Source organism: Lytechinus pictus, chromosome 3 (genome assembly GCF_037042905.1).
Source record: "Lytechinus pictus isolate F3 Inbred chromosome 3, Lp3.0, whole genome shotgun sequence".
Classification (NCBI taxonomy): domain Eukaryota; kingdom Metazoa; phylum Echinodermata; class Echinoidea; order Temnopleuroida; family Toxopneustidae; genus Lytechinus; species Lytechinus pictus.
Genome location: NC_087247.1, coordinates 17711180 through 17732597, shown reverse-complemented (window position 1 = coordinate 17732597; position 21418 = coordinate 17711180). Strand labels below are relative to the sequence as shown.

Genomic DNA, 21418 nt, shown 5'->3' with positions numbered 1-21418 from the left:
CAGGCCCGGGGGGCACTCAGTATATAATGCATAGTGGGTATGTGCCGCGGAGGGGACCCCCATTTTTACACTCAAATTTCCGTTCCAAGGCTTAGCATTTTTGTCTTATTGAGAAAAAGAGCAAAGAAAGTCGCTCCAAAGCATAGCATCTTCTTCTTATCGAGGAAAAAGAAGAAAGAAATCCGCTCCAAAGCTTCGCATATTTTCCGTTACGCCGTTCCGGCCGTATTTATCTGCTACAATGAGCTGCAATTTTGGTGAAAAGCGGCCGCAAAGCGCTGTCTGACCATCGCCTCTGCGCTAGCGCAACCGGCGCCCGTGCCGCCGGGCTATAGCTGCATGCACGTATGCCCGTTCCATAGGGATGAATACGCACTCACAAGCAGGCGACCCGTTCCAAGGACCCCCGTTTTCACAAACATTTGTAGTTCCGAAGCCCGTTCCAAGGACCCTCCTTTTTACAATAATCCCGCTCCAAGGCCCCCGTTTTTTGTCTCGCCCGCGGCACAGACCTACTACTTTTTTGGTCGAGTGCCCCCCCCCGGCCCCCCCCAAAAAAAATCATCTTAGGAAACAAAATCTTTTTTTTTTCAAAATGGAAAGTGCCCTTTTTTCAAAATAAAGTGTGTCCTATTTCAAAATAAAAAAACCTTTTTGAAGTAACTCATAAAACAATTAAGGTTAGAAAATCACGATTTTTGGGGCTCGCGCTCGCTTTAATTATATAATAATAATAATAATAATAAACAGTTCTTGTATAGCGCATATCACAATTATGAATAATGTCTCTATGCGCTTCCAAAGGACTTGGATATTATTACCCCAGCTGTAGCTTGGCTGCCGTAATTACTAAGATTACAGCGCACACGCATTTCAAGGAATAAATTCCTGCTAGGTACCCATTCGCCTCACCTGGGTTGAGTGCAGCACAATGTGGATAAATTTCTTGCCGAAGGAAATTACGCCATGGCTGGGATTTGAACCCACGACCCTCTGTTTCAAAGTCCGGAGACTGATCCACTGGGCCACATTTTGTTCTTGGTTATAAAAAGTGCTTAGAATGTCCCGTTTTCAGGATGGAATATTACAGGTTTTCAGCTCTCGCTTCGCGCTCGCATTATTTGATTGGTGAGATATGAATTTATCAGGTCCCTTTTTTGGTAAGTATATTTTAAAAATTTAACTCGCGCTTCGCGCTCGCGTCAATTCTTTAGTTATATACACAAATTTTTTATGATAACAAAATCTGCCTGGAATATTTAATTGTTATGTCTTATCAATTCCTTGAATGCACGAGCGCTAAAAGGCAGCTCGAGCTAAAGCCGGGGTAATAACAATAACAATGCCCCTCAGAATAGATTGTTTCTAGATAGATGGCACTATACAAATGCCCATTATAAAAAAATCCGTTTGCACCGAAATGCCAATTTTGACATAAGTTCCTTGTTTGGCTTTGCCCCCCCTCAAAAAAAAAAGGAAAATACGTTCCGCCGCCCATGGATAATAGATTCAGTTAGTATTCACATGTATGCATCTCTAGTGCTCAGTAACAACTAGGAATATGTTCAGATCAATTTTTATTTTTCTCCACGATATAATTTGTCTTCCATCAGGTTTTTTTTTTTTCGAAAATAGTTTTCTAGCGAGATCAAAGAGCATAATTGATACAGTAGATAGGTAGCTCTACATCAACAAAGAAGTTAATATTTAGGAAAAGGCAGCATAAATCGATCGGAATTCAACCAAGGAGTTGCGGCACCCTGACATCGTCGGAAAAAATAGTTTGCTCTTTAATTTTACTTTGATAACAAGTTATAATATAATGGTAACCCGGCGTTTCCTTATGCTGCTCTAGAACTATGCAACATAATCCAACATGATTAGACCAATCGATGCACTGCTTGGGCAATTCAGTCCTGCATTGAAGCTAAAGTATATATCCATATTTCATTGTAGCCCTTTCCTTCTTTTCTTGTAGAATTGTAACAATTTTTAATGTTATAATTTGTTATAGATGATCATCATTATGATATTTATATGGAATGGTGAAAATAATATATAAAAAAATATGAGATATATAATACTCATCCATCAACTCTGATTTAGGCTGATCGCCCTCCAACCCTGTTTTTTTTATCCAAACCCCACTCCAAAACGTAGATTTCTTTCCAGGTAAAGAAATCCACAACAATACTCTATAATGGGAATATACATAACAGAATATTATTTGCACTTTTGTATTTCTGTTTATTGTCACTGAATTGTCATTGGCAGATATTCTGATGAAGATCAAAGAAAAAAGTGATCCTCCTTTCAGACCCAAGGTGGCGCCAAACTCATGCCGTCCAGAGATACATGCAGTGATGACGTCATGTTGGGAACAACAGCCTGAGATAAGACCATCCACTGCATGGCTTCTATCAACTATGAAGAAACTCAACAAGTAAATCCTTTTTTTTCCTTCCAAGAATTTAAAACTGATTGAAAATTGTTTCGTTTTTCGCTTCCATATATCTTAATTTGGCTTATAAATCCATTCAGCAAAATATATTGCCTTTTTTTCTTAAATGTACTTTAGAATAATGAATTAATCTTATATTGTTGTTTTATTGTCCAACTTAATGGCAATTCTTTTTTATACATATAAGCGCCAGATTATAAAAAAATGCGACTTTGTAGGATTTGAAACAAATAGAAAGGGGAATTGGAAAAACACAAGAAAAAATCGGACAAGGTGTACAAAGCAATGAAGAAAAGGGTATGGCTGACTGGAAAAATAGAGCACTAAGTCAGCATTAATGTGAAATGGACAGGTTGGTAAGTGGATTGTGACAGATAATGAGGACAACTCTTTCAGTTGTAATGTATCGTAAGGAGTTCTTGGTTTTTGTTTTGTAAATGCGATTAGTGTCGGGGAAACTCCATAGTATACATTGTAACCTATCTTCATGAAATATAATTCTGGGTAATTTTTTTTTCCATTTCATTTATTTACCATTAAAAGCATAAGTAAAGCAAATACATACAAAATTTACAAGTAGAAAATCGGAAGGGCCCTAAGAAAAGCATAGCTTGCGAGTATGGGGTCCTGTACAAAATAAAGAAATATACACATATTATTTTTAAAAATTGTAATGTAATAAAAATGAAGAACATACCTCATACATATATACAAACACAAGCACACTATCATCACATCAACGCACCAACATACATACATACACCCTGACATAAGACATACATACATACACACATATATACATACATACTTTTGAAAAGGATTAAATCAAGTTATTTTGTATATTTTGTACATTAGCTATTTTGTACATTTGAGGAAACAGAGGATTTATCCCAACCTTACATTCTTTATACTATCGATATGGTATTTGAATGCCTAAGTTTTATTTTGAAATCTGAAAGGATCGGATTCAAACCCTTGAGATTGTTTTATGTATCTTTAAGATCCAAATTAAATCTAGACATTCGATCGGTCTCTTATTGCAGATGCATTTGCATTTATTTTTAACCAATGCAATGAACAATGCAGATATGTCATTTTAGAGAATTTCTTCAGTTTGATTGTGGACTGTTCCCTTATTATATGCGTAAATAATATTTGAACGGTGTCCAGATAATAGTATGTGACATTTTCCCCTTTCCAGAAATTTTTCAGGAGGTAGTATATTGGATAACCTGTTGAATCGTATGGAGCAGTATGCCACTAACCTTGAAGCTCTTGTGGAGGAAAGGACGGCAGCATTCCTAGAAGAAAAGAAAAGATCTGAAACACTCCTCTATGAGGTTTTACCTAGGTAAGGTTTTAGATAGGGCATAATTTCTTTCACAAACCTACGAATTATATATTTTTGACGACATTCACATCCTTTGCAAAACTTTCGTATTCAGTGATGAATGAATCCTTTGAATGCTAATATGCCCAAGCTTAGATTTTCGCCAGTCTGACCTTTGTCTGAAAATGGAAAAATTAAAATGTATGAGCATATTTTTTTCGTTTTTCAAAAATAAGCTAATTTACGAATTCGTGTGATTATCCATTTTCTCAAGTTCATTGGTTCCATTTTCTTTTTGTCGTTGTTATTTTTCATTTTTTATTAAATCTTGATATATATCAATCAATTACATGTTTATCAGATCTGTAGCAGAGCAACTAAAGCGAGGGGAGGCGGTCAATCCTACATCTTATGATAGTGTGACAATCTACTTCAGTGATATAGTGGGTTTCACAACACTCTCAGCGGATAGTACCCCGATGCAGGTAGGATTTTTAGGGTAGAATTTGGTTTCGGCAATAATGTAATATGAATAGCAAGACTGCTGTCATTATTGTTGATATTGCATTTGTAGCAAAGTTATATATCTTGTATACCATTTTAAAAGATTGTTTTTATTTGTTGGGTCATTCGCCAAATTCGGTTATTAAAAATACTGAATAGGTCCATCCTTGCTCTGAATGTTCAGTTAATACTTATAGCTGTCACACACTCTATAAATGCAAAAGAGCCGATCTGATCCCTTTATCAATCTCATATAGGAGATAGACTAGCAGTTTGGTCCAACTGAGGATCGTGGGGTTGGATCGTGGGGTTAGTCTGTCTCAATTATAGGAGTGTGATGCGTGACCAGATTATCTCTTTTGCAATCATCTATTTTGCAATCACAGAGTAGGATATAATTCTTTTTTCTCCCGATGTATTTTAGGAGCAAAATAATAACCACAAAATGAATTTCACTTTGTTGAATGATCATGAAAATATATGTATTAAGGGCAGATTTGATTCATTATTGATTATTTCAGTTGGTTATTTATATGTAAGCGAGGATATTTAACCAAATTAAGGCGACGTGAACAAATTTAAAGCTTACTCCATGTTATAATTTCGATTGGAATGTTTAAAAACGAAAAAAGGTCAAAGGGTCAATTTTTTACATTTAATAAACTGACCTAACTATTATAATATAATATAATGATCAACAGACATCGCATATCATGTGACCTCTGTTGATCGCATGTTATTTCGTTACGCCAATAATTAGGCTTTTACATTCTCGCATTTAACGTTTGTTTCGTGTATTTACAGGTGGTAGCCCTTCTCAACGATTTGTATACATGTTTTGATGGAATTATTGGGCATTACGATGTTTACAAGGTAAAAAGTCTTTGAAATAACCATTGATCAGGGAGCCATTGCATGAAACAAAAACTTTGAAACGAATGAACTCCAACAATCAATCAGTCAGAAGCGTGCACACTAACTTTCTTTGTTTCTTTGTTTTTTTAACTCGTCTGACTGTCTACAAAATAAACCCATGTATTCCTGCCTTTGCTAATTTGCAAGGTTTCAAGTTTATCTCGGGCCAATTTAAGTCGACATTTAGAACCAATATCGAAAGTCGCAGTGAACCTCACTTCGAGAGCAAGGCTTTTAGAATGAAAATGAATTGTTATTATATCATCATGATAATAGATAGATCTAGAATTGACATAGTTGAAGCAAGGAAAACAACAATTACAAGATGGAAAATGAGAATGCAAAATATTGCTAACATATCAGACATACCTCAATGGTAACATCAGTTAATCCATATGTTTTTCTGTAAATTATGTTAGGGCAGTTATACGTTTTCTACAATTAACATTCAGCATCTTGTTTTTAGGTATACATACAAATACTTTGCTGGTTATCTTTTTGATAACGAAGAATTATTGTCAGAAGTATTTAATCAGTAGAATACGCAATGCGCAAAAAAACTTAAGTGGGCCTGACATGGCGAGCGAGCACATTTTTAAATACAAAAAATAATTCTGTGATAGATTTTGACATAATTATATTTAAACAAATGATATATATCAACCCTTTCTTTTTTCCTTTTCTTCATTTTCTCTTTCCTTTTCTTGTTCGTAAAATTTGGTGGTCCATGTCCCAAGTCTTCCAATTTGTACAACCGTGATTGCAATAAATCTTTATGACATTGCATGTTTTCCAATTTTTGTTAATCGTAGGTAGAAACTATAGGCGATGCATACATGGTTGTCTCTGGTCTACCAATAAGTAATGGTAAGCTTCACGCCAGGGAGATAGCTGCCATGTCCCTAGCTCTTATTAGAGAGGTTTCAACATTCAGAATATGCCATAGACCAGAAGAAAAGCTCAAACTAAGAGTAGGCATTCACTCAGGTAAGTAGGCCTATATAATATTCAACTAAAATAGCAGGTCCACGAAAAGATATCAATTAAGTCATGGTAAAAAATATAGCAAATAAGAACAGACTTATAATCGTTTAGATTTAAATTTTCTAACATTTACGATCAGCGCCTTCATCTTGTCCAAAATAAAGTCATATGATAAATGCAGAAAATCAAACATGAAATCGCTTGCGAATTCAAGGTGAACGACATCATTTACAGTTCATTGTTCCTCTGAATCTGTACCGAAATGGGTTAATGGTTCACAAATTTTCGACATACTTCGTTGTATCCCTGATAATTTGATGGGCACTTGAAAGTACACATTAATAATGTTCTTGAATTTTCTGTTCGTCGCACGCTCAGAGAAAGTTCACACGCCATGGGTCCATGCGTGTTTGCTTCAACATGGACCTACTACAAGTAGTAGGTCCATGGCTTCAATAACGCGCATTGCATATGTAACAATGTCCTCTTGCTTTCAGTCATTTGAAGTGGCAAAATTTCCATGTCCCGATGTCCAAAGCTTGTAATTTGCCACCTTTCGCAATCCTCACGGACGCTAATATTAGGGTCCCCTAACACAAAAGTTAACGCTTAATCATACGCTTGATTTTTAAGATTGATTGTACATTATAGTCAATAGGATCAAACGTAGAGAACTGCTCTACAATCAATGCTAAGCTTTGTGTTACATGGGGTTACAGGCCCTACAGATCTGCTTTTCGTGTGCAAAATTCTTTCCCGCGACACCCGCACCATACATGCATGTACATTACGACTGATGGCTGGAGATATTCGAAATGCAGGACCTAAAATAGATTAAGACATAAAAAAGTGGTTTTCAAACAAATCGAGTACATATTGAGTGAGGAAAAAGTTACTGAATTAAGGCTTAGATATAGATCATTACAGTCCATCGAATCGATATTACATTTAATGTGGATTATTGGTGGATCTCTGGCAATTGATTCCATGGGTCAAATCACCTCTCCAGCCGAAACCATTTCGCATGCGTTGATTATGTACACAGCATGTATACGTGCGGGTTTTTTTTCTTTTGTTTACTCCTACACAAACGATATGCCTCTAGCACACAATGTAATGGGCATTATGCTTAATACCTTGGTCACATTTGCTCTACGGCGGCCGTACGGCGAGTCGAAAACAGCCGTTTTATTAATTTCAATTCAAACCACCTATATGTAGTTGGACAAGAAAATGTTAGAACGGCTGTTTTCGACTCTCCGTACGGCCGCCGTAGAGCAAATGTGACCAAGGTATTACTTTCCCCAGAAATGGGGGATAAGATTCGAATTCCCGGGGGACCACTTCCATTGATGAGTGGATACCAGGCACGACCATGCGGTTTCGAAAAGCACCCTAAACAAGGGAAGCAAGGCCTTTCCAGATTATGAAAATGCATCTCTTAACAAGTATTTAGCTAGTGAAACCCTACAAGTATTGAAAACATATCCTCCTTTTTCAGTATTTTAAACATCGTTTTGACACCCTTGTAACGTTACATAGGCCTATACGTAACGTACTTGCCCACTCTTTCCCTTTTTACGCGTGGTCGCGCCTGGTATCCACTCTTCAATGGAAGTGGGGCCCCCCGGGCGGCCTCTCGAGCTCTGGGAGGAACCAAATGTGGATTTGGAAAGTCGTCCTAAATCGGATATATCGCTGTTACCATAGTAGCAACCAGAATTTTGCACACGAAACGCAGATTGAATGTTTCCGTTCCAGATGCGAAACGAAAAAAAATATCATGTCACACAATTTGCATTGCAGGACAGAGTTTTACGACCATGACGACGGGCCCAAAAGTCTCTTCCAAAATCAACTACCGTCGCAAATAAGTGTTCGCGTTCTCCAACGAAAGGTCGGGATTGTAAAATTGTACATGAACGCGAACCCAAAGTGTGCACTACATCATGTACATCGTTCAATTTCAGCTCGCTTACTCGCTTTCAAGTGTTCTTAGACATGTTGGATAGGATTATATTTTCACCTCTCAATGATTTCTGCTTGTAGCCACACTGTCAGGCGCGGATCCAAGGGGGGGGGGGGGAGCGAGCCGGCCCCGCCCCTATTTTGGGGGCAACCTGCAGAGAAACGCTTAAAAAACATAAAGAAAAGTAAGATTGGAGGTATTATACCCATGTTTAATATTTACGGCCTCGTAACGGCCGGCCCGACGCCCATAGGCCTACTCGCAGTGGCACCGCGTTCTGTACGCAAACCACGCTACCGCACCTGCGCGCCTATCAAAGACATTCTCCTTCACATGGGTTTCCTGCACGCCATCAACGGCCGAGTAGCTCTACATATAGTAGACTTGTTAAGAGGTTGAACGCTGCATTTTTGAGTACAAATGTCCCACTTGGCACAAATGTTCCTTGAGTCAAAAGAAAAAGATTCATCCAAAGAGACACGCTGTATCTATGCAAATAAGCAAGTAATTTGCATAAATTTGCATATTATGTCGATATAGTAAAAACAAGTATTTCAGAATATATATTTAACCAGAACTGCCCTAAAATTGGAAATAAAGACTTAGGGTAAGAAAGGGAAGAAAATTGTCATAAAATAATTGGGATATCCTTGTTTATTATTACCTAATTTACATAAATTATGCAAATTATAATTTAAAACAGAGTATTTTTTCATGAATCCTGAACTGCTTTTAAAAAACAGCAACTAATACACAATGTCAACATTCTACATGAAAGAGAATATATTAGCGAAAACATCGATATGCTTCATGACAGTATTAGTGTCTTAATTTGCTTAGAAAGAGGGCAAATATGTCAAAATGTATGACGTGATATTGCGCTAAAACGAGACCAAAACAATCCCTATGTCAAGTCACACTCACGAATCGGACAATAAAGCGATCAATGGTATGTCATTCGAGATAACACAATCTCAACACAATAGCTTCCATCGGCTTCTCGTATCGCTTTTGTTGGTGTGTCTGCCACACCGTAATCTATGATACATACGGACAAAATGCATTTCGGTATCGGTAGAACACTATTAATTTTGTTTTATTTGTTTCTAATTTGTTTCTCTTGGAAAATTTACAGGAGACATTGCTTTGCAGGTTACTGCTTTAATGAAACTCTGGCACATGAATCATGACGAATGTATCCTACCTCAATCCATATTTTAACTTTATTAAAATATATATCTTTTTGGAGACCCCGACGTGGCAAAACTGCATCCCCCTGCATTCCCGCCACAAAACCAGTTTGACTTGTATAATCGACTTGGAAAAGACAGATGTATGAGACATCAGTCAACATGTTTCCTGAAGAAAGGTTTTTTTTTGTTTATTTAAGCCTACGCCCACGGGAGCCCTCCGAATTTACCCCATCCCCTCTCCGTATTTCGACTTTAAATAAAAAAATATCGTGTTTTAAAACCATCGGCAAGGCAAATTGCGTTTTTGGGTATAATAAAGCAACTTTTATATCTATATTTTTATATTCTTTGCATTCTCCTCTTGAAAAAAAAAAAAACATAGAAGGCATTGTTTTATATCTCTTAAAATAAGTTCGTGTACGTGACGGTGGCCTGTCGAAGTTGCCCAACCGTTTATTTTGTTTCAACAATATATATTTAGAATATCGTCTAAATGAAACCCTCATCTGGAAAAGGGCACTTATTAAAGGCAGCATCTACATTATATAGAGGAGGCCCTGGCACTGGGAAGAGGGGGCTGAAGCTTGTTAAATTATTTCTTGGGACCAAAATTTTTCATTGAAACTTTTTTGCTTTTCAAACTAACATCAAGAAATTTAACAAGCAAATAAACAAAATGGATTGCACTACAAAATGAAGGGGTTTTTTGGGTATCGTTTCTTTTTTCGTTTTGTCACATCTGCCGGAATTCCAGGGGGTGCTATCTATGGAGAATAACACACGCAGCACAGCACAGCCCACCCCCCCCCCTTCAGAAAAATATTGCGGGTGCTTCAGCCCCCGCTTCCAAGTACCAGGGCCTCCTCTATATAATGTAGATGCTGCCTTTAATAAGTGCCCTTTTCCAGATGAGGGCTTCATTTAGACGATATTCTAAATATATATTGTCAAAACAAAATAAAGGGTTGGGCAACTTCGACAGGCCACCGTCATGTACACGAACTTATTTTATGCGATATAAAACAATGCCTTCTATGTTTTTTTTTTTCAAGAGGAGAAAGTAAAGAGGCTTTACTGTGTGTAGTAGAAATGTATCTTTCTTCCGAATGGACTCTAAAAATATTTAAATTTAACATAGAGTGGAATCAATAAAGGGGTATTTTAGAGCTTACGTGTGGCTTTTCTTCAATGTACCACAGCTCTTCTCCATGTCAATTGTAGAGTATTTTCACCTCAATCTATTCCAAGATATGAGTTCTAAAGACAATAAACTATTTTTGAATACATAAAACCAAAAGGGGAAAGGGTATCCTATGCATGCTCCTGTTGGGTTATAGCCTTTACTGTACTAGAGCATTATTACAAACTGCAAAACAACAACAATAATAATAATAATAACAATAATAATAATAATAATATTAATGATAATAATAATATTAATATAGATAAATATGAAATATAGATATAAAAGTTGCTTTATTATACCAAAAACGCAATTTGCCTTGCCGGTGGCTTTAAAACACGATATTTTTTTTTATTTAGTGTCGAAATACAGAGAGGGGATGGGGTAAATTCGGAGGGCTCCCATAGACGTAGGCTTAAATAAAAAAAAAAAACTATCTTCTGGAAACATGTTAACTGATGTATCATACATCTGTCTTTTCCAAGTCGATAATACAAGTCAAACTGGTTTTGTAAAGTAGCGGGAATGCCGCGGGGAATGCAGTTTTGCCACTTCGGGGTCTCCAAAAGATATATATTTTAATAAAGTTAAAATATGGATTGAGGTGGGGTACATTCGTCATGATTCATGTGCCAGAGCTTCATTAAAGCAGTAACCTGCAAAGCAATGTCTCCTGTAAATTTTCCAAGAGAAACAAATTAGAAACAAATAAAACAAAATTAATAGTGTTTTACCGATACCGAAATGCATTTTGCCCGTATATACCATAGATTACGGTGTGGCAGACAAACCAACAAAAGCGATACGAGAAGCCGATGGAAGCTATTGTGTTGAGATTGTGTTATCTCGAATGACATACCATTGATCGCTTTATTGTCCGATTCGTGAGTGTGACTGTGACATAGAGGTTGTTTTGGTCTCGTTTTAGCGCAATATCACGTCATACATTTTGACATATTTGCCCTCTTTCTAAGCAAATTAAGACACTAATACTGTCATGAAGCATATCGATGTTTTCGCTAATATATTCTCTTCCATGTAGAATGTTGACATTGTGTATTAATTATTGTGATTTATAAAACAGTTCAGGATTCATGAAAAAATACTTTTTTTTAAATCATAATTTGCATAATTTATGTAAATTAGGTAATAATAAACAAGGATATCCCAATTATTTTATGACAATTTTCTTCCCTTTCTTACCCTAAGTCTTTATTTCCAATTTTAGGGCAGTTCTGGTTAAAAATATATTCTGAAATACTTGTTTTTACTATATCGACATAATATGCAAATTATGCAAATTACTTGCTTATTTGCATATATACAGCGTGTCTCTTTGGATGAATCCTTTTCTTTTGACTCAAGGAACATTTGTGCCAAGTGGGACATTTGTACTCAAAAATGCAGCGTTCACCCCTTTTTTTGCAGTTAACAAGTCTACTAATAGGAGGATTACCATATGCGCTCAGTTAGGCCGTAAGACAAAGACATACTAGTAGCCCGATTTCGACATGGCGGAAAAAAAGGAACCAACAGCTCTCACTTTTCGACAGAGTTTCCCCCGGAGTTTTCACACAAAAAAAATCCCGACTTTTCTACAAAGTAGCAGCTTAGCATTAATCATCTAATTAAATACGCATCATGTTCAGGATCACAAACATTTCCCGGAATGTTCCATTTTCAGAACAAAATACACTACTCAAAAAAAGTTAAGGACCACTTTTTAAAACGTACATAAAGATTTTATACAAGGTGTTTTATTTCTGGAAATACCTCAGTACAACTGTCCTAAATGTCCTTAAACACGCTGTAATCAATTTCACGCATGGGTGGTTTCAGTTGTTGCACAATGTCTCTCGCATCACTGCACATCCTGAAAAGTGGGCCCCGAGGGGTATCAGCTACCGACATGAAGTGGTAAAAACGAATGTCTGAGTGTCTTTCAGGCAGTTCAGTAACGAGTGTGACCACCTCCTGCAGCAATAACGGCTTCACAGCGCTGTCTCATGGAGCTGATGAGGCGATTGATGTCTCTGACGTCCAGTGCATCCCATGCAGCCTCCAGAGCCACACCCAGCTGCTGCAGTCCAAGTGGATGGGCTTCGAGCTGCTCGAGACTCCTCCCCATCATGTCCCAGACGTGCTCTATCGGGTTTAAGTCCGGGGACCTCGCTGGCCACTCCATACGCTCAATCCCCTGGCCCTCAAGGAACTCGGTCACCACCCTAGCTCGGTGGGCACGGGCATTGTCATCCATGAAAATGATGTTTTGTCCCACATTTTCTGCAAATGGTACCACTATAGGTTCAAGGACCTCATCCCTGTACCTCACTCCTGTCATTGCTCCCCCTGGGACCACGTAGAGACGAGTACGGTTGGCGTAGGTGATGCCTCCCCACACCATGACGCTGCCTCCCCCATAACGGTCATGTTCTGCAATACAGGGGTCTGCAAATCTCTCTCCTGGTCGCCTCCAGACTCTCGAACGTCCATCATTGTGGTCAAGGGAAAATCTGCTCTCATCTGTGAACAGAACTCTACGCCATTGCTGTCTGGTCCATCTGACATGCTCCCGGGCCCAGTTGAGACGAATTCTTCTGTGAGCAGGGGTGAGTGGGACACACTGAGCCGGCCGTCTGGCATGCATATTGGCTCTGTGAAGTCGGTTACGGATTGTTTGAGTGGAAACAATCACTCCAGTTGCTGCAGCGAAGTCATTGTTGAGGCGGCGTGCACTGTGAAAGCGGTTGCGGAGGCTGAGATTCGTCAAGTAGCGATCATCTCTAGGGGTTGTCGAAACTGGTCGGCCACTGCGGGGTCTCTCGGAGTATAGCCCTGTCTCTCGGTGTCTTTGATTTGCTCTGCTAATGACACTGTGTGACACGCCCATCATTCTGGCTACTCTTCGCTGACTGAGGCCAGCTTCCAGCATCCCTAGGGCTCTGGCTACATCTGTTTCACTTAGGTGGTGTCTTGGCATTGCTGTTGTAGGCAAGTTGTTGATTGTACAGACTAAAGACGGAAAATGCTTTGGAAGACACTTGTCTTATGGCCCACTGCAATGATGCCAGAGACATCATGAAAGAACTGCATGTGTGAAATTGATGTCATTGTGTTTGATGGCATTCTGGACAGCTGTATCTTGGCATTGCTATTGTCAGCAAGTTGTTGATTGTAGAGACTAAAGACAGAAAATGCTTTGGAAGCCACTTTTGTACGGGCACATTGCAATGATGCAAGAGATATGAAAGAACTGCATGTGTGAAATTGATTTCATTGTGTTTGATGGCATCCTGGACAGCTGGATAGCAATGCCAAGACACCACCTAAGTGAAACAGATGTAGCCAGAGCCCTAGGGATGCTGGAAGCTGGCCTCAGTCAGCGAAGAGTAGCCAGAATGATGGGCGTGTCACACAGTGTCATTAGCAGAGCAAATCAAAGACACCGAGAGACAGGGCTATACTCCGAGAGACCCCGCAGTGGCCGACCAGTTTCGACAACCCCTAGAGATGATCGCTACTTGACGAATCTCAGCCTCCGCAACCGCTTTCACAGTGCACGCCGCCTCAACAATGACTTCGCTGCAGCAACTGGAGTGATTGTTTCCACTCAAACAATCCGTAACCGACTTCACAGAGCCAATATGCATGCCAGACGGCCAGCTCAGTGTGTCCCACTCACCCCTGCTCACAGAAGAATTCGTCTCAACTGGGCCCGGGAGCATGTCAGATGGACCAGACAGCAATGGCGTAGAGTTCTGTTCACAGATGAGAGCAGATTTTCCCTTGACCACAATGATGGACGTTCGAGAGTCTGGAGGCGACCAGGAGAGAGATTTGCAGACCCCTGTATTGCAGAACATGACCGTTATGGAGGAGGCAGCGTCATGGTGTGGGGAGGCATCACCTACGCCAACCGTACTCGTCTCTACGTGGTCCCAGGGGGAGCAATGACAGGAGTGAGGTACAGGGATGAGGTCCTTGAACCTATAGTGGTGCCATTTGCAGAAAATGTGGGACAAAACATCATTTTCATGGATGACAATGCCCGTGCCCACCGAGCTAGGGTGGTGACCGAGTTCCTTGAGGGCCAGGGGATTGAGCGTATGGAGTGGCCAGCGAGGTCCCCGGACTTAAACCCGATAGAGCACGTCTGGGACATGATGGGGAGGAGTCTCGAGCAGCTCGAAGCCCATCCACTTGGACTGCAGCAGCTGGGTGTGGCTCTGGAGGCTGCATGGGATGCACTGGACGTCAGAGACATCAATCGCCTCATCAGCTCCATGAGACAGCGCTGTGAAGCCGTTATTGCTGCAGGAGGTGGTCACACTCGTTACTGAACTGCCTGAAAGACACTCAGACATTCGTTTTTACCACTTCATGTCGGTAGCTGATACCCCTCGGGGCCCACTTTTCAGGATGTGCAGTGATGCGAGAGACATTGTGCAACAACTGAAACCACCCATGCGTGAAATTGATTACAGCGTGTTTGAGGACATTTAGGACAGTTGTACTGAGGTATTTCCAGAAATAAAACACCTTGTATAAAATCTTTATGTACGTTTTAAAAAGTGGTCCTTAACTTTTTTTGAGTAGTGTACATGAAATTTCAAAAAAAAATTAGCTCGCGCTTCGCGTTCGCAATATTTGAATAGGGCTTATGAGGTTAAATACATTTATGTTGTTTTAAAAGAATAAAGCTAAGAAGTGACCATTAGGACTACCCCTTGAAATGAACAAACAAAGATCATCTTTGAGCTGCCGATCGGAGAAAATATGGGTGAACAGATTTGGCGAAAGCTGGATCCGCCCCTGACTGTTGCCGCGATCATACGGTTGGATGTACATGGTAAATGGTGTTGAGGTCATATGTTAAAACAATTATCTCTTAGTTTCTATCAAGGAGCTCTGATGATTACGGAATGGTTAGGCCTAATCTTTAATATATATTTATTGCAAAATATATCAAATTGCAGGGTCTTGTGTTGCGGGTGTTGTAGGGTTGAAGATGCCTCGGTACTGCCTATTTGGAGATACCGTCAACACTGCTTCTCGAATGGAATCTACAGGTGAACGTAAGTGTAATATTGAATAAATCACCGGGGTAAATCAAAAGGCTAACCAATTATCATGATTATGAAAATAATTACAAAATGCTGCCAATCCACCGTTAAGTATGTTCCATTTTTCAAGACGCAGTTATGGGATACTCGGAGACTCGAAGTACAAATCTTCACTTTTGAAGTGGATATGCGGCTAATAATGGACTGTCAGTCCAAAACTTGCCTTTTCATAATCCCTTCTCACCACCGGCATTCTCGTTTGGCAAGGCACTAGGGTATTTTCGCAATACCCTTCTCTTAAAACAGGCTAGTTGAAATACACTTAATGAACGGTCATCTGCGTTTAATTATATTTTCATTTTAAACAACATATATAATTCTTGTATGTTTTAGTGGAATATTTCAGGTTTATAGAAATAATAAAACATGAATAGAAATATTGCGCGCAGCCGAACATTTACGGTATATGACAATGATGTTACCTTTCCAGGTTGCTTTTGTTTATTTCTTGTCTAATTTGTCTCAATTGTTACAGCAATGAAGATCCACGTCAGCGAAAAAACCAAACAAATTCTGGACGAGTTCAAGTGTTTTCAGACTACTCTCAGGGGAAAGGTCGAACTCAAGGTAAATGAAAACCATCTGAATATATTTCAATTATTCTAAATCTGTACAGGCTACAGATGTGAAATGATCGAAAGAAATTAAGAGATTGAAACATGTAAGTCAATGACAAAATTTACATCGAAATGTTCTCATGTTAGAACGACTCATTACTTGTCTCGTCCTCGTTTCACCCTCGAATAACGTGGGCCAAACAATACTAACAGAATTAATTAGAAATATATTTGGTCTTGAGTAATACATGATATATGTATGTGGTAGGTTTGACTACAGATCTATCAACTTAATCAGGTACGATCAACATGATCGAGGTATTTCGGAGCTGGGTCGGTCAAACCCGGGAAGACGGGATCAATAGCCATGTAGCTATGTACAAATATTGGAATATTTAGCCAGAGCGTTGTTGATTCTCCTGGTCTTGGGAGAGTGACTCCAAACATCTTTCCGAGTCCTACTGACCTGACTGAAACTATCTTGATGGGTTTTAATCGTTTCGATCTGTTAGGTAATGGGAATATATAAGCATGATGTAAAAATAGCGAGGACAGTCGTACGATTTTCACAGTTTGAAATTCTGGTGGTCCGTTAAACGTTTCTGAAGAAAAATCCCTAATAAGCCTACGCAGCTACGCTAGTTTTATTGGTTGAAAATTAAGTTACCTTGATCCAAATCTTTCTGCAATTGGCCCCTCAGCTCCGTTACACAAAAGTTAGCGATCAATCGCTAGATGAATCAGCCTATCAAAATCATCCTTTTATGTACATTTTGCTCAGTAGACTGACTAGGAGCCAACCAGAAGTGCTCTTTCAACATGTTCAAATTAAAACTCAATCACTAACCTTTATGTTACGATGCCCTGGTCTTGTCGAATCAACTTGATCGTATAGAATTGAGACCAATCACACAACAGTTCTGAGAGTATATGGTATCAATGTATCATTATGATAATATTATGAAACTGAGCCGACAACAGGGCCGGCGACAAATTACTATAAAACATCGTTGGCGGTTTTGCAGACGGTAGGATAACGGCGCAAAAGTTACTATATACCAGACCGGAAACAGAGCTGTGAGAAAAGTCTTGTGGTAGTACTAGTAGGTCGGTTTTACCTGTATTCATGATCGAGATAATTTACAAAGGTGTATTTATAAAGCAAAACAACAAAAACATCTTAAATAAATTTTCATTTCTCCACCCTACTGCCTATAGGGTAAAGGATCGTATCTCACCTACTGGCTTCTTTCTATGGATGTATAACAATACATAGCTCACCTAGCCTTCAACTACATGGCCTTCTGTATTGAGAAAAGGATTGATAGCCACTAATTTGTCACATGTAGACGTTTCAATCACCATTGTGACATCACATTGACACAATCGTGACAACTTCATACCTATTATCATAGGTATGCATGGGGCATTCACTTATAAAGATGAATTGCAAATACAGGAGAGCTACAGCTGTCCATATCCTGTCAAACATAAAATGGAACAGACAGGTACTGTGTTATCCATTCTTTATAAAAAAACGAACAAGTTCTTCTTGACCGATGGACATCGCGAAGAGGGAATATATTTTGTGTCCACTGTGCTAGATCATGCTGAGACCACCCCGCCAGCCCAGACGAACACAAATAAAATTACATAAGAAAATCAGACAGTGACAGCAAAGTGTGTGCATCCCGATGTTACCATAGTGTTTTACATATATTATGACGTCACTCATCCCAGTGTTGCCACAGTGTGTGTCGTAGTGCTCTCACACAGTGCATTGAATTAATTATACAATTAGTGTTAATACATTCTACATCACACTGTTTCAACGATTGTGATTGCAGTGTTGCTGCAATGTGTAATGAGTCTTTGTAATGCACCGTGGTTCATACTGTTTATATTGTTTAGAAATGGGGTTAACACTGTGTCACTATATTATGCCAATCACCGTGTGAACCACCTAGTCCCCCACGTTCCGTGTAAACTGTATTATGTATACGATATAAATTCCCCACAATTCAAACTTTATATCAACTATCAAATCGATCTTTTGTTATTTCTTTGTTACCAATTAGAATAAATTGCCGATGGAAAGGGTAATTATATTTATGTATAAAATTCATCAGAGCTACATGCCTCTCTTTATAATATCACCCATTGTGATATACACTGAGAAGATGTGGGAAACGTGCAATATTTAGTCAGATATGGGAATTCTGTTTGACGCCATTTACACAAGCAGCTTTTACACACTTAAATATGTTGGGCAACTCTGTCTACACAACAATTGGTTTAAACTTTATCCAATTCTGGGTAGCTTTAAACCAATAATGTGTGCTTTAGGCGAAAACTACACAGTATTGGTTAAAATCTGCCCAGAGTTGGATACATTTTTTAACCAACTGTTGTGTGGAAAGTATGTTGCCCAACACTTTTAGAGTGTATCTTTTGAGAGCGCTTTAAAAATCCGCAAGAAAACTCCGTCAGTTATAGTGAGTTTCTTCCAATTTATCATGTCATAGTTACGTCAATTGAAATTGTATTCATGCAATCCTGATAATGTTTCGAAAGTATTTTAGTTGGCACTGCAGTGGTTTGTATTTGAACATACAACTCCTCACGTGACAAGCATTTGTCATAACAATCAATCTTGTTTTTGTTCTTCAAGAAAACATTGCACAATTTTATTGTACTTGATATGTGCAGTACTGTAATGATTGCAAATGATGATAAAGTTGTATAAAAGTATATTCTAATATTTCCTCTCGTTATCATGGTTATTATATATCCTCTGCACAGAGTTGGTTGCAAGAACGTATATTTTAGATTTAGTTTAGACTATTGGAATCAATCATGGAAAGTATATGGAGTGGAGAGGTTGATTTTAGTTTTATATATATATATATATTTCCTAAACAAATGCATATTGTTGCCGAGAAACCAAACGTGAAGTTTGACGGAGATTAACCAGATACTGAAACAAGATATTTAGACCAGATGTATTGCAGTTTATCATGCTTAAAGACCTGTTTACACAACAATCAAGAGAAAATAAATGACAATTGTTTTGTTAACCTTTACAGATGTGCGGTATAGTAGGGATATGTCTATTTCATGTATAAAAAATAGATTGCGTTTTGAAACAGTCCCCTTCCCACTTCCTCCCCACAACAATAATAGGTTCTGCTATGATATAACATTTGTCTCTTATAAGGCATCTTTATGCTTTTTCAATCTAAATTTATGCAGATTCAGCATTCTCTCTATAGCATACAGTACATTAAACTAATTGTGTTCCTCTTGTTGTAATGCATACTCTTTTTCTAACTGTTAATACCGTCGTTCTGGCGACTAGTGTATTATAAATATTATTTAAACGGAATATAAAAATGTTGCCCAAAAACATTAATTTTGCAATACAAAGTGTCATATTTGTGCAATACAACTACCAACCCAACAGAATATTGTGCAAAGGAGTTTTTAAGAATTTATCATTATACTAAATATATTGTATGTATATACTGTTGAATATATATCGTAAATTTTAGAAGGTACCTCATTGTCTATAAATAACTAGTATTTTATTTTGTAATTTCTCACATTTCTATAGTTGTTTGCCTTCATTGATACAATTTGTGCCATGTCCTTATGTACTGTTTTATACCAAAGTATTAGGGAATATTTTTTCTGAAAATACTTTACAACTTCTTCATTATAGATGTCAACGTTACTATGCGAGCTTTCCTGATTTTCTTTTCTTCATTTCTAAAGACAATTCTTTATGTCGGTTTCAAATTTATACCGACAAAAATCCGGGGTTCGATTCACGGCCACGGCACTTATGCCCCTGAGCCACAATGCTTTTTTTCTACATTGAATAAATGCAAATGCTAAAGGCATAACAAAAAGTAGAACCACAAACGGTCCAAATGTATTCATTTTCAGCAACACATTTTCCTATGGGTGGTTAAATGTTTCATCCCGCATAAATATGCGCAGCTTTCGGTTCCGATTGAATTACCTTCGAATACTATTCCCGCGTATTTATAAAAACACAACTGCATCCGAACCAGCCTCGGATAAAATATTTCCACTATACTTTCTCAAATCCGGTATATTTGTGTAACACGAACTGAGCCTTTGACTGAAAAAAAGGTTTAATTTTCCATGAAGGAAGTAAATCACTGGATTATGCATGACTTTATATTCATTGCGATATTCGACTCTCTAGTTTTCTCATCTACTCTCTTTCGAGCTCAATAATACGGGGTTTGAGATTTACCACCGGTTTCCTTTTTAGCCTACAAACTTAGACCTGTGAAAGATACAACGATCCTATCAGATTTGGGGTTAATAAGGTAAACAATTGCAGATATCATTATATTCATGGAAATGGCTCATTCTTGCGATGAAAAATCGTTTGGCCATGGACCCTTGTTTGACGGATCAACTTCAAACTCTATAATGTACGCGGTCTGTACATACATGAGGGACCCCCCCCCCCCTGGGGGCATTGATTTGATCTGATATAATGTCACAATGTCAAATGTCATAGAGGCTGTCTTCGTGGCGAAGAGATCCAATATATAAACTCCATAATTTAATAAAAAGTTTACGATCTGATTATTATGAATGATCTCCTTTCATTTAAAAAGCAAAGCGTGGAATAGGCCTATATTTCAAATCTTTATATTGAAGATGTTTACAATGGCATGTACTTATTTTCATTCTGGCATGAATGTGTATTACAATGAGAGACTATCTTTATCTTACAATTTCATTTTTCGAAGTTTTCTCCCGGCAGTCCTTATTCGGACTTTATCTTTATTCATTAAAAGTAATTTCCCTATAGCTTTGTGTGCACTGTGTATTGCATTTCAAACAATCTGAATATCTACATTGTGTGACTAATATCATGAATATTGAAGAGTTCAGATGGAGTAAAATCAACGTTAAAATCACAGGAAAGAGTAATATCTCTCACTCTCCCTTGATCAGATGACAAGATCTTGGATCTCGTCATGTCTAGATCCTGTGGGAGAGATGATCAGATAACCAGATCTTGGATCCATGATCATGTCATCTGATCATCTCTTCTAAAAATGAACTGGATAAGAGATCATGTCATCCGACCATCTCTCACGTGGGTTGTACACATGACGACATCCAAGATCTTGTCGTCTGACCATCTCTCCC

The 21418-nt window shown here is 38.4% G+C and overlaps 1 protein-coding gene across 1 annotated transcript in view; it reads left to right on the top strand.

The window, feature by feature from the left end:
* Positions 1 to 21071, top strand: part of LOC129257703 (atrial natriuretic peptide receptor 1-like) — a 92688-nt gene extending 71617 nt beyond the window's left edge. The window contains exons 15-22 of the mRNA XM_054896092.2: positions 2275 to 2443; positions 3663 to 3812; positions 4153 to 4276; positions 5100 to 5168; positions 6023 to 6197; positions 15516 to 15614; positions 16138 to 16229; positions 17438 to 21071. Coding sequence (XP_054752067.2) covers positions 2275 to 2443; positions 3663 to 3812; positions 4153 to 4276; positions 5100 to 5168; positions 6023 to 6197; positions 15516 to 15614; positions 16138 to 16229; positions 17438 to 17485 — 926 coding nt within the window. The 3' untranslated portion in view covers positions 17486 to 21071. The remainder of the gene's footprint in view (positions 1 to 2274; positions 2444 to 3662; positions 3813 to 4152; positions 4277 to 5099; positions 5169 to 6022; positions 6198 to 15515; positions 15615 to 16137; positions 16230 to 17437) is intronic.
* The last annotated feature ends 347 nt before the right edge of the window (positions 21072 to 21418 follow it).